This window comes from Chiloscyllium plagiosum, unplaced genomic scaffold (assembly GCF_037043375.1).
Source record: "Chiloscyllium plagiosum isolate Xiang-an unplaced genomic scaffold, Cpla_swu_hap1 HiC_scaffold_10, whole genome shotgun sequence".
Lineage (NCBI taxonomy): Eukaryota > Metazoa > Chordata > Chondrichthyes > Orectolobiformes > Hemiscylliidae > Chiloscyllium > Chiloscyllium plagiosum.
In genome coordinates this window covers 13644549-13657269 of record NW_028270148.1, presented here as the reverse complement: position 1 = coordinate 13657269, position 12721 = coordinate 13644549, and the positions used below count along the sequence as shown (strand labels likewise).

General features: G+C 44.0%; 1 protein-coding gene across 1 annotated transcript in view; it reads left to right on the top strand.

Annotated features, from left to right (window-relative positions):
• Window positions 1-12721, top strand: part of arfgef3 (ARFGEF family member 3) — a 150304-nt gene that overhangs the window by 85556 nt on the left and 52027 nt on the right. The window contains exon 16 of the mRNA XM_043695353.2: window positions 963-1178. Coding sequence (XP_043551288.2) covers window positions 963-1178 — 216 coding nt within the window. The remainder of the gene's footprint in view (window positions 1-962; window positions 1179-12721) is intronic.

The window sequence follows — 12721 nt, the reverse complement described above, 5'->3', positions numbered from 1 at the left end:
ATTACTAGTTCAATAACATTACCATAACCCTCCTAAGCACACCCTGTGGTGTTGTGGACAGGGTGTCGGGTAATTTCATGAGACCATCCTGTAGTTGAGGCATTAGTCCTGTATCCCACTTTGCTGCCAGTACAGTTTGCTCCTCATTCCACTCTCCCTCTATTACCCCCAAAGGCTACAGACCATAGAGCCAGTTCCATCACTCAGTACAACCTGGGCAATCTATAAACTAACTCCCATGAGGTTGGTTAGCGATTCTTTTAGCCAGCGGATCCATGATGGAGTAAGTGGTCCTCTCTTATCATGTGGTTTGATGCCACATTATGCGATTGGCTTCAAGGCAGACTGGTTGTGAAGAAGGAAAAGTCAAGAACTGACTTTGGGCTTAGACTGTAAAGTAACACTATTTACTATACATTAATACCACATACTGCTGTGCACAGTCACTGTAGATATACCAGGCTGAAACACATGAGCTATGTACTAAACTACTGTCTTCTCTATGTCTCTATGACCTCTCAACATTCTCCTCCATTCCAGCACATTATAACACTGCCCATACTGCGCTATTTATACTCAGTGATGTGCCAATCTGTGACATCATTGCAAGGTTGCTCCAGGATCCTGAAGCCCTTACATAAAAGTACTCCGTGCTACAGATATTTTCTGTTTTATGTGAGGTCTTGGGACAGGATGGGGTGGTTTCAGTCGGCAGCAGGTTAAATGCAAGAAAGGACAAGACAACTGCAAAATACAGCAGGTATTTGAAATCTAAATGAAAATCCAAAAATGGCAGAAATGATCAGAGGTCTGTGGGGAGAGAAATTGGACTAAAGGCTTAGGTCAGTGATGAGCCTTCATCGAGTAATTTAGTCTCATGTCCACAGTTATAAGGAATTTGTGGGGCATGCTCTGGCCGCTCTGAAATGGCTGTTTTTATTTCTTGTACTTTGCTACACCAGGAATGTGTTTCGCACGGTTCATTCTGATTGGCTGCTGGAAGAACTTGATTGACACTCTCTCTACTCCCCTGACTGGTCGGGTGGCTGGCAGTTCCAAGGGACTGGCATTCATACTGGGCACAGAGGGCATTAAAGAGCAGAACCTGAAGGAGAGGGATGCCATCTGCATGAGCCTGGATGGTCTCCGGAAAGCAGCCAGGCTCAGCTGTGCACTAGGTATGTGGACATTGCCTGTTTGGTTTGTGATTTGCTTATTTTCTGGGTGACACTGCTGGTTGGTCACTCTCACATCCAATACTAATTCCTTATGGTATTACCTAAAGTAACATATATACTCAAGTAATAGCCAATCACATGTATAAGTTGTGACGATGCTATGGCCTTGAGAGTTATATTTTGTCCTAGTTTCTTTTAAGATTGAATGAGAAGTATTGAGCAGTCTGTGGTGATGTAAACAGCTTGTGAGGCCTTGTTGAGGGTGAGGGGAGTTCTTTAAAGTTGGAACAATAGAAGCACTCTGGATGAGTGTGGCCAACTCTCTCAGACAAGGATTTCTAGTTTTTTTTTTTAGCTTTCAGATTCAGCAGGCGTTGCTGGAGGTTTGAACAAGTTAAAGCTATTTTCCCCTGTCTTGGTTACAACTAGAAGCTGGGGTTTCTCTTCCTACTATGAGCGTTACATGTGAGAAACTGTGTCTGACCTTGCCTTTTTGCCAAAGGGTGTGTTTATGGGATGTTACTGGATTGGAACAGTTAATTAATAATATTAGTAATAGTTACTGTAGCTACTTTTCTGTTAAGTTTTCCAACAGAGTTATTATTCTGAGTTCTTGCTTTTGTTGTTTTTAACTATGATGTTTAAATAAGTTGTGTTTTGCATAATGCTGAGTAGTTTGACCAGTCAAACTTCATCGGGAACACAGCACTTTCCATTTACCTTCAAAATAAGAAAATGTTAGTGGCTAAGCTACCTTCTTAAAAGTGGGGGGTTTATAACAGAGTTGACCCCAGAAGTCTAGCCAAAGCATCCCTTGTTTTACAGGTGTCTTGTCTTTGAAGTGGAGTTTGGTGGGAACAGTCATTGAGTCTTTTTTCATAATTGCTGTTTTCTCATTTAAACATCAGTCGCCACTGGCAGAGAAACCCGGGCCAGCCATTTCTGGCTGAGTTCAGGACCATGGCCAGCAACCAGTGCCAATGTCATTCTCAGCAGTTCCAAAGATTTGCATTGGATTTCAACCCCCTCCACAACACCATAGGATAGCATTAGAAGTAGGCCATTCAGTCCCTCAGGTATCCTACGCCATTCAATAAGATCATAGTACTTCTGATAATCCTCAATTCCAGGTTCCTGCCCTTCTCCCATAATGTTTGATTCCCTCTTTGATGAATTAGCCTCGAATGTACTTAATGGTCCAGTATCGTCAATGTCTGAGGCAAAGAATTTCATATTATCAGTTCTCTCTGGGAGAAAGTATTCATCTTAATCTCTGTCTCGAATAAATTCCTTCTTACTCTGACTCTCTCACAAGAGGAAAGAACCTTTCTGCATCTACTGTGGCAAGCCCCTGAAGAATCTTATATATTTCAATAATCCCATCTCTTAATTTTCTAAACTCCAATGAGTATCTGGCCCAATCTACACAAAGTCAGTTCATACCTAGTCAACCTTCTCTGGACTGCCTCCAATGCCAGTATATCTTTCCTGAGGAAATTGTTCACAGTACTCCATTACTAATTGGGATTTCCTTGTTCTCTGGCAGGGCTGATTGGTCACTCCTGCAGCCAATCCATATACTTCATGATACGACCTAAAGTACCATTACTAATGTCTATATAATTTTAGCAAGTCCTCCATATTTTTACCCTTTGAAAGAAAGGTCAACATTTCATTTGTCTTCCCTTTTACCTGCTGAACTTGTATGCTAGCTTTTTGTGATTTTATGCACAAGCGCCCCAAAAATCACTCAGCACTGTAGCTTTCTGCAGTCTTTCTCTATTCAAATAATATTCAGCTGCACTATTCTTCCTGCCAAAGTACACAACCTCATATTTTCCCATACTATATTCCATCTGTTAAGTTGTTGCCCATTCGCGTAACCTGTCCATAAAGAGAGAGTCACATAGTCCCGGAGGGCTGCTCTCTTGATAGAGAGAGACGTCTGGTGGTGATTACACCTGAGGGTCACCACACCCCAGGTGAAGGGTGACCTCAGCTAATACAGGAATTGAACTGCACTGTAAGTATTACTTTCACATCACATTACAAACCTACCGTAGGATGGGACATTTTTCACTTGAGCGTAGGAGGTTGAGAAGCGACCTTACAAAAGTTCGTAAAATAATGAGGGATAGAGATAGGGTTAATGTTAGTTGTCTTTTCCCTAGGATGGGGGATTTCAAAATTAGGGGCACATTTTTAAGGTGAGAGGAGAGAGACTTATAAAAGACATGAGGGTGGTTCGCGTGTGGAATGAACTTCCTGAGGAAGTGATGGATGTGGGTACAATTACAACATTTAAAAGACATTTGGATAAGTATATGAATAGGAAGAGTTTAGAGGGATTTGGGCCAAATGCTGGCATATGGGACTAGATTTAAATAGGATATCTGGTCGGTATGGACGAATTGAACCGAAGGTTCTGTTTCTGTGCCATACATTTCTATGACTCGAAGTGTGACGATGCAATCTTGCTGATCTTCCACTAGATGTCGTCAGTATATCTGAATCGAGTGCGCACTATTATATTTATTGATGAAAATACTTGCCACATCCAGTTCTTGTGGCTAAAGGGATATGGGAGGAGGGCAGGACTAGGATATTGATCTTGATGACCATCCATGATCACTGAAGCAGCTTGAATGCCTCAGACATTTTTGCAGTGTGAGGGTAGGCACAATGGGCCAAATAGCCTCCCGCGCCATAATTCATCTGTGCTTCTGTGGCTGTTTTGTCTGTGTTTTTATGTAAAGAAGAGGCCATTCGGCCCAACTGGTCCATACCAGTGTTGATCCTCCACAGGAGCCACATTACACCCCTCGAGGAGAAAGTGAGGTCTGCAGATGCTGGAGATCAAAGTTGAAACTTTATTGCTGGAACAGCACAGCAGGTCAGGCAGCATCCAGGGAACAGGAGATTCGACGTTTCGGGCACAGGCCTGTGCCCGAAACGTCGAATCTCCTGTTCCCTGGATGCTGCCTGACCTGCTGTGCTGTTCCAGCAATAAAGTTTCAACATTACACCCCTCTCCAACTCCAGCAAATCCCTTCAAAGTTTGCTTCCTTTTCTTCTTTGTGCATTTGGCTTCCCCTGTTGAGATTAATCACCTCAGCCATTCCTTATGTCCAGGATTCTACATTCTCATCACTTTCTGGGCTGAGCAGTTTCTCCTGAGTTTCTCTTCTGATTGATTTTATGAATACCTGCCATATATTCGTGGCCCCTAGATCTAACTTTGGGTGCTTGGAAGTGTGAGGGAAACAACACTGGGCTAACCGAGGCCCAAGGTTAATCTCTGCTGCGTGGGTTCGAGTCCCCTTCCATCTTAAGCAGTTTAAATTCAGCTAGAATTAATAAATCTGGAATATCGAGAAAGTCTCAGAAATGGTGACCATCGTCATTTTGTTGAAAGAAACGTCAACACCCTTCGGGAAGGAAATGTGCTGTCCTTTCCTGGTCTGGTCTACATGTGACTCCAAACTAACAGCAATGTGACTGACTCTAGAATGCCAGCCACTCACTCCAAGACAATTAGGCATGGACAATAAATGGTGCTCTTGCCAAATCCCATGAAAAAAAAATTAAAAATGTTGCGTGTGGTTCAAATTTCCATTTGATAGCTGATTCTGTGGTGAGCTTTATCACTGGAGTTTAGAAGAATGAGGGGGGAAATCTCACAGAAGTTTATAAAAGTCTTTTAGCAGGACTAGACAGGTTAGATGTTCGCAATGGTGGAGGGGTCACAGTTTAAGGATCAGGGGTAAACCTTTTAGGACTGAGATAAGGAGAAATATCTTCACCTGGGCAGTGAGGAGCCTGTGAAATTCTCCACCACAGAAAGATGTTGACTCCAAAACATTACATTTTCAGGAAGGACATAGATAAAGCTCTTGTGGCTAAAGAGATATGGAGGAAGGATTAGGGTATCGAGGCCTCATTCCTGATGAAGGGCTTATGCCTGAAACGTCAATTTTCCTGTTCCTTGGATGCTGCCTGACCTGCTGTGCTTTTCTAGCACCACACCCTTGGCTCTCTAATCTCCAGCATCTGCAGTACTATTGCTTATTAGGGTATTGAGCTTGATGATCAGCCGTGATCATATTAAAGAGCAGAGCAGGCGTGAGGGGTCAAATGGCCTACTCCTGCTCCTATCTTCCATGTTTTTATGTTTTACTGCATTGGACAACAAATGTTGGTCTCGTAAAGGAAAATGTGGGCTGTCTTGTGTTTATTGGGACAATGAGGAGGATGGGATGGGTGCATTATGGGTGGGAGGGATGAGGGATGGAGCAAGGTAGATGGCATACGGTGAAAAAGAGAGTGAACAGAGAGGGTGGAGAGAGCAAGGGTTTGTGTTTATTCTTAAGTGGGATTTAGCTGGCATTGGCAAGGCTGGCATTGGTTGTCCATCCCTAATTGCCCTTGAACTGATCATTGCTCTAGATCATTTCAAGGGCAGCTAAGAGTTAACCACTTTACTGTGGTTACATGTAGACAGACCTGGTAAGGAGGACAGATTTCTTTCCCTAAAGGGCATTGGTCAATCAGATGGGATTTTCAAGAATTAGCAATGGTTACATAGTCACTAGTAGGGTGGGCTTTTCATTCCAAGTTTCTATTGGACTCAGATTGCACCATTGACCTGGTGGGATTTGAACCCATGTACCCAGGGCAATTGGCCTGCAGTTCTAGTCCAGTAACATTCCAACTTTGCCACCGCCTCCCCTAAGGAGAGAATTAAATAACTGTTTAATGGAAATCATTACCATTAGACTTGTTTTAAATTAAAATTTGATGCTCTGCTATTTGGTATTTGAATTGAAGCCTCAGAACAGTAGCCTGGGGTTCTGGATTGCCAGTCCAATGATATTACAATTGTGCCACTATAACAATGTGGAAGGGAACTCTCATATTTTTGCTATGAACAGTGAAGTGATTTCAGCAATGTCAAGTTGGTCGGAGATTTCAGTCACTGATGGAGAAATACTCCCTGCTTGGTAAACCAGGAATTTGTCCTCCTTTCAATTAATATTTCCCTTTATTTAAAGCTTAAACACAAATCACAGAGAACTAATCCTTTACGAAAGGAGCAGTGAGTGAGAGAGTGAGGAAAAGAGCAGCTGTAACAGGCCAAGAGATGTTAAGAGTCAAACATAGAAAGCAAACTGCTCTGGAGATGGAGGGATATCATGTAACAAGCAGATACCACGTGTCATTGCTCATATCATGGTGTCAATGGGGAGGCAGTGTTTGTGTCATGGTAATATCATTTGACTTGTAATTTGGAACCTCAGTCTGATGTTTGAATTGCAAATGGTGAAATTTGAGTTAATGAAATAGATCCATAGTTAGAGCTAACCTAATGGCAACCAGGTAACAGTGTTCCTCTCTTTTTCTTGCATGGACCTCCAAAGGTGATGTGTGGCAACAGCTTCTAAAAGCTGATGTGTTGTTACACTGAATGACGCCGAAATGTCATTACAGGAAGGAAATCTGTCACCCTTAACCTGGTCTGGCCTACATTTGGTTCCAGAGCCACAGCAGTGGGGTTGACTGTTCCAATCTGATCTACTCTGCTGGGCAATTAGGGATGAGCAACAAGTCCTAGTCCAGCCCACACCGCGCACATACCATAAACGAATAGGAAGAAGTGAGGCCACACTGCCACCTGGTGGTCACGATCTAAAATTCGAGGGGCACTTTGGCCTCATCACTTGGCATTTCCAATGCTGGACAGTGATGTAATGTAGCAAGACTGAAAAATCAGCATGGCAGGGAGTGAAACTCCTGCACACAGATGTCTGCATTTGCAGAAGTTTTAGGAATGTATTTGGATAACCATTGTAATTAAAGATAGATTTACATTTGTATGGTGCCTTTTCTGAGCACCGGATGCCTCAAAGGGCTTTTCAGGCCCTATAGAAATATAATCACTGTGATATTGTAGGAAAGTGGCAGACAATTTGCACACAGCAAGCTCCCATAAACTACAGTGAAATAAGAGATTGAATCATCTCCCCTGCTTTTTCTAAAAGTAATGCTGTGCGACCTTCTACATTGAGATATGGCTTAATTTACATTTCATCTGAAGACTGCATCACCTAGAGTCCAGCACTTGCCCAGTACTGCTGTTAGATTTGAGTTTGAGAGTCAAGGGGATAAAACTGATAAATGATTTCAAAGTTGTTTGTTAAGAAGCAACAGTTTAAATATTGTGCGTTAACTAAACTAAAAGATACACAAACCCCATAACAGATATAACTCCCTGGCCTCGGAGGATGGATAGATATGTCTTTGGACTCAATGTCTGTTGGCAGGAGCCCCTTCTTTTTCTTAACACCGTGTTAGGTTGTTCTCTGATTCCGCTCTATTCGATGAAAGTGCACAATGCCCTCTTGAGGAGCTGTTTACAGATCTTAGTCCTAGGCACCTATCCCATGTCAATCACTTGATGGAGCCCAACTGAAAGGTTACCAAGGTACTCAGGCTGGAAGCTCCCCTCAGGTCTGTCAGCCTGCCTCAAGGTCACTTTATAGTTTATCTGATGTCATGTGCCACCTATTAATTTCTGTCAGACATGCGCCTCGATTAGAAGGCACAGGATTCATTCCATTGAGTCAGGAAGATCAAACTGTACCAAAACCTTGTCACGAAACTCAGAAAAAAAAATTCTCTTTGGCTGTCATCCTTCTTTACCTCGCTTTGTGGCAGCTCTGAACTACTTTCCTTTCCAAAGTTGGGAGAAGGAAAGAGAAGCAACATGTGGAAATGTGAATGAGGAACAGGAGTAGGCCATTCGGCCTCTCCAGTCTGCTCTGCCATTCCATGAGATCATGACTGTGGTACATTCCTGCCAACCTCCATTAACCTTTAACTCCTATTTCGTATGTTGGTGCATCCATTTGAATTAATCTCCCTTGGCAGTCAAAGATCTATGCACCTCACCCTTAAAAATATCCAATGACTCTACCTTCACCAGTGCCTGGGGATGGAGAATTCAATAGACTTACAACCCCCCAGAGAGAAAAATTCCTCCTCATCCTGTTCTTAAATAGGAGACTTCTGTTTTTTATGGTGTGTCTCCCAATTCCAGTCGCTCCCAAAGAGGAAACACCTTTCAGCATCCACCCTGTCAAGTCTCCTCAGGATCTTATGTATTTCAACCTTCTGCATCTGGTCTAAATTCTAAGTTCCCACATCTGCGACCATTTTTCCTGTCAGACTGGTTCACAGTGAGTGACTCCAACAAGTGAACTATTTTGAAACTTACCACGTCAAAATGGGCCAACGTGATTCATGTGGTCCCATTGTCGCAATTCGTTCTTATGTCAGTAAAAAAAGCCCGACGTGAGCTTCACTAAATGGATTGGTGGTTTCACCAATGATTGACTGAGCCACTCAATTTTAGGTTGAATTCCCCAGGAGACAGTGGGTTCACTGTTCTCAGAGAGAGTGGCACTTCAACTGTTGCTGTTTATCTTGGAGAAAGAGAGGACTGCAGATGCTGGAGAGTCAGAGTCGAAGAATGTGGCGCTGGAAAAAGCACAGCGGGTCAAGCAGTATCCAAAGACCAGGAGAGCTGACATTTCGGTCATAAGCCCTTCATCATCCCTGATGTGCTGCTTATCTTCAGATTTCTGTTCTGAGTCGCTTCCCAGGAGCCTCCTACTGGAACTGGGATTGCTTCAGTTTCGGAGCAACTCATATCAAATCTCGGCTGCACAGCAAATGGACAAGAACCCTCTGAACACAAAAGACCTGAAGGTGATAGAGCAAACTCTAATGTGCAGAGGATTGTGGGAATTATGGCTGCCATTATTCATAGGATGATAGAATCATGCAGTACATAAAAGATGTTTTAACCCATCAAGTCTGTGTCACCAAAGACTTACTGCTACCTACAGTAGTCCCACTTTTCTACATTAGGTCCATAGCCTTGAATGTTATGTCACTTCAAGGTCTCATCCAAGATCTAGATTAGAGTGGTGCTGGAAAAGCACAGCAGTTCAGGCAGCATCCGATGAGCAGTAAAATCGATGTTTCGGGCAAAAGCCCTTCATGAGGAATAGAGGCAGAGAGACTGAAGGGTGGAGAGATAAGTGAGAGGAGGGTGGGGGTGGGGAGAAAGTAGCATAGAGTACAATAGATGAGTGGGGGAGAGGATGAAGGTTGGGGGGGTGGGTGGAGTGGATAGGTGGAAAAGAAGATAGGCAGGTAGGACAAGTCATGGGGACAGTGCTGAGCTGGATGTTTGAAACTGGGGTGAGATAGGGGAAGGGGAAATGAGGAAACTGTTGAAGTCCACATTGATGCCCTGGGGTTGAAGTGTTCCGAGGCAGAAGATGAGGCGTTCTTCCTCCAGGCGTTCTTCCTCCAGGCGTCTGGTGGTGAGGGAGCGGCGGTGAAGGAGGCCCAGGACCTCCATGTCCTCAGCATGGTGGGAGGGGGAGTTGAAATGTTGGGACACAGGGCGGTGTGGTTGATTGGTGCGGGTATCCCAGAGATGTTCCACAGTGTGAGGATGGTTATACAGTAGGCGTCAGTGTGAGGAACATTAAACAAAGGGGTCAATGTGAGGAAGGTTAAACAAAAGGGTCAGTGTGAGGAACATTAAACAATAGGGGGTCAGTGTGAGGACAGTTAAACGATAGGGGTCAGTGTGAGAAATGTTAAACAAAGGGGTCAGTGTGAGGAACATTAAACAATAGGGATCAGTGTGAGGAACGTTAAACAAAGGAGTCAGTGTGAGGAAGGTTAAACAATAGGGGTCAGTGTGAGGAACATTAAACAATAGGGGGTCAGTGTGAGAAACATTAAACAATAGGGGTCAGTGTGAGGAACATTAAACGATAGGGGGTGAGTGTGAGGAAGATTAAACAATAGGGGTCAGTGTGAGGAATGTTAAACAGTAGGGGGTCAGTGTGAGGAACGTTAAACAATAGGGGGTCAGTGTGAGAAACGTTAAACAAAGGGGTCAGTGTGAGGAAGGTTAAACAATAGGGGTCAGTGTGAGGAACGTTAAACAATAGGGGGTGAGTGTGAGGAAGGTTAAACAATAGGGGTCAGTGTGAGGAACGTTAAACGATAGGGGGTCAGTGTGAGGAAGGTTATACAATAGGGGTCAGTGTGAGGAAGGTTATACAATAGGGGTCAGTGTTAGAAATGTTAAACAATAGGGGTCAGTGTGAGGAACATTAAACCATAAGACCATAAGACATAGGAGCGGAAGTAAGGCCATTTGGCTCATCGAGTCCACTCCGCCATTCAATCATGGCTGATGGGCATTTCAACTCCACTTACCCGCATTCTCCCTGTAGCCCTTAATTCCTTGTAACAACAAGAATTTATCAATTTCTGCCTTCAAGACATTTAGCGTCCCAGCCTCCACTGCACTCTGTGGCAATGAATTCCACAGGCCCACCACTCTCTGGCTGAAGAAATGTCTCCACATTTCTGTTCTGAATTTACGCTCTCTAATTCTAAGTCTGTGTCCACGGGTCCTAGTCTCCTCGCCTAACGGAAACAATTTCCTAGCGTCCACCCTCTCCAAGCCATGTATTATCTTGTAAGTTTCTATTAGATCGCCCCTTAATCTTCTAAACTCCAATGAATACAATCCCAGGATCCTCAGCCATTCCTCATATGTTAGACCTACCATTCCAGGGATCATCCGTGTGAATCTCCGCTGGACACGCTCCAGTGCCAGTATGTCCTTCCTGAGGTGTGGGGACCAAAACTGGACACAGTACTCCAAATGGGGCCTAACCAGAGCTTTATAAAGTCTCAGTAGCACAACAGTGCTTTTATATTCCAACCCTCTTGAGATAATTGACAACATTGCATTCGCTTTCTTAATCACGGACTCAACCTGTATGTTTACCTTTAGAGAATCCTCAACTAGCACTCCCAGATCCCTCTGTACTTTGGCTTTACGAATTTTCTCACCGTTTATAAAGTAATCCATGCCTCTATTCTTTTTCCCAAAGTGCAAGACCTCGCATTTGCTCACATTGAATTCCATCAACCATTTCCTGGACCACTCCTCCAAACTGTCTAGATCCTTCTGCAGCCTCCCCACTTCCTCAGTACTACCTGCCAGTCCACCTAACTTTGTATCACCGGCAAACTTCGCTAGAATGCCCCCAGTCCCTTCAGTCAGTGTGTGGAAGGTTAAACAATAGGGGTCAGTGTGAGGAAGGTTAAACAATAGGGGGTCGGTGTGAGGAACATTAAACAATAAGGGGTCAGTGTGAGGAAGGTTAAACAATAGGGGGTTAGTGTGAGGAAGGTTAAACAATAGGGGTCAGTGTGAGGAACGTTAAACGATAGGGGGTCAGTGTGAGGAAGGTTATACAATAGGGGTCAGTGTGAGGAAGGTTATACAATAGGGGTCAGTGTTAGAAATGTTAAACAATAGGGGTCAGTGTGAGGAACATTAAACCATAAGACCATAAGACATAGGAGCGGAAGTAAGGCCATTTGGCTCATCGAGTCCACTCCGCCATTCAATCATGGCTGATGGGCATTTCAACTCCACTTACCCGCATTCTCCCTGTAGCCCTTAATTCCTTGTAACAACAAGAATTTATCAATTTCTGCCTTCAAGACATTTAGCGTCCCAGCCTCCACTGCACTCTGTGGCAATGAATTCCACAGGCCCACCACTCTCTGGCTGAAGAAATGTCTCCACATTTCTGTTCTGAATTTACGCTCTCTAATTCTAAGTCTGTGTCCACGGGTCCTAGTCTCCTCGCCTAACGGAAACAATTTCCTAGCGTCCACCCTCTCCAAGCCATGTATTATCTTGTAAGTTTCTATTAGATCGCCCCTTAATCTTCTAAACTCCAATGAATACAATCCCAGGATCCTCAGCCATTCCTCATATGTTAGATCTACCATTCCAGGGATCATCCGTGTGAATCTCCGCTGGACACGCTCCAGTGCCAGTATGTCCTTCCTGAGGTGTGGGGACCAAAACTGGACACAGTACTCCAAATGGGGCCTAACCAGAGCTTTATAAAGTCTCAGTAGCACAACAGTGCTTTTATATTCCAACCCTCTTGAGATAATTGACAACATTGCATTCGCTTTCTTAATCACGGATTCAACCTGTATGTTTACCTTTAGAGAATCCTCAACTAGCACTCCCAGATCCCTCTGTACTTTGGCTTTACGAATTTTCTCACCGTTTATAAAGTAATCCATGCCTCTATTCTTTTTCCCAAAGTGCAAGACCTCGCATTTGCTCACATTGAATTCCATCAACCATTTCCTGGACCACTCCTCCAAACTGTCTAGATCCTTCTGCAGCCTCCCCACTTCCTCAGTACTACCTGCCAGTCCACCTAACTTTGTATCACCGGCAAACTTCGCTAGAATGCCCCCAGTCCCTTCAGTCAGTGTGTGGAAGGTTAAACAATAGGGGTCAGTGTGAGGAAGGTTAAACAATAGGGGGTCGGTGTGAGGAACATTAAACAATAAGGGGTCAGTGTGAGGAAGAGGAAGGTTAAACAATAGGGGGTTAGTGTGGGGAATGTTAA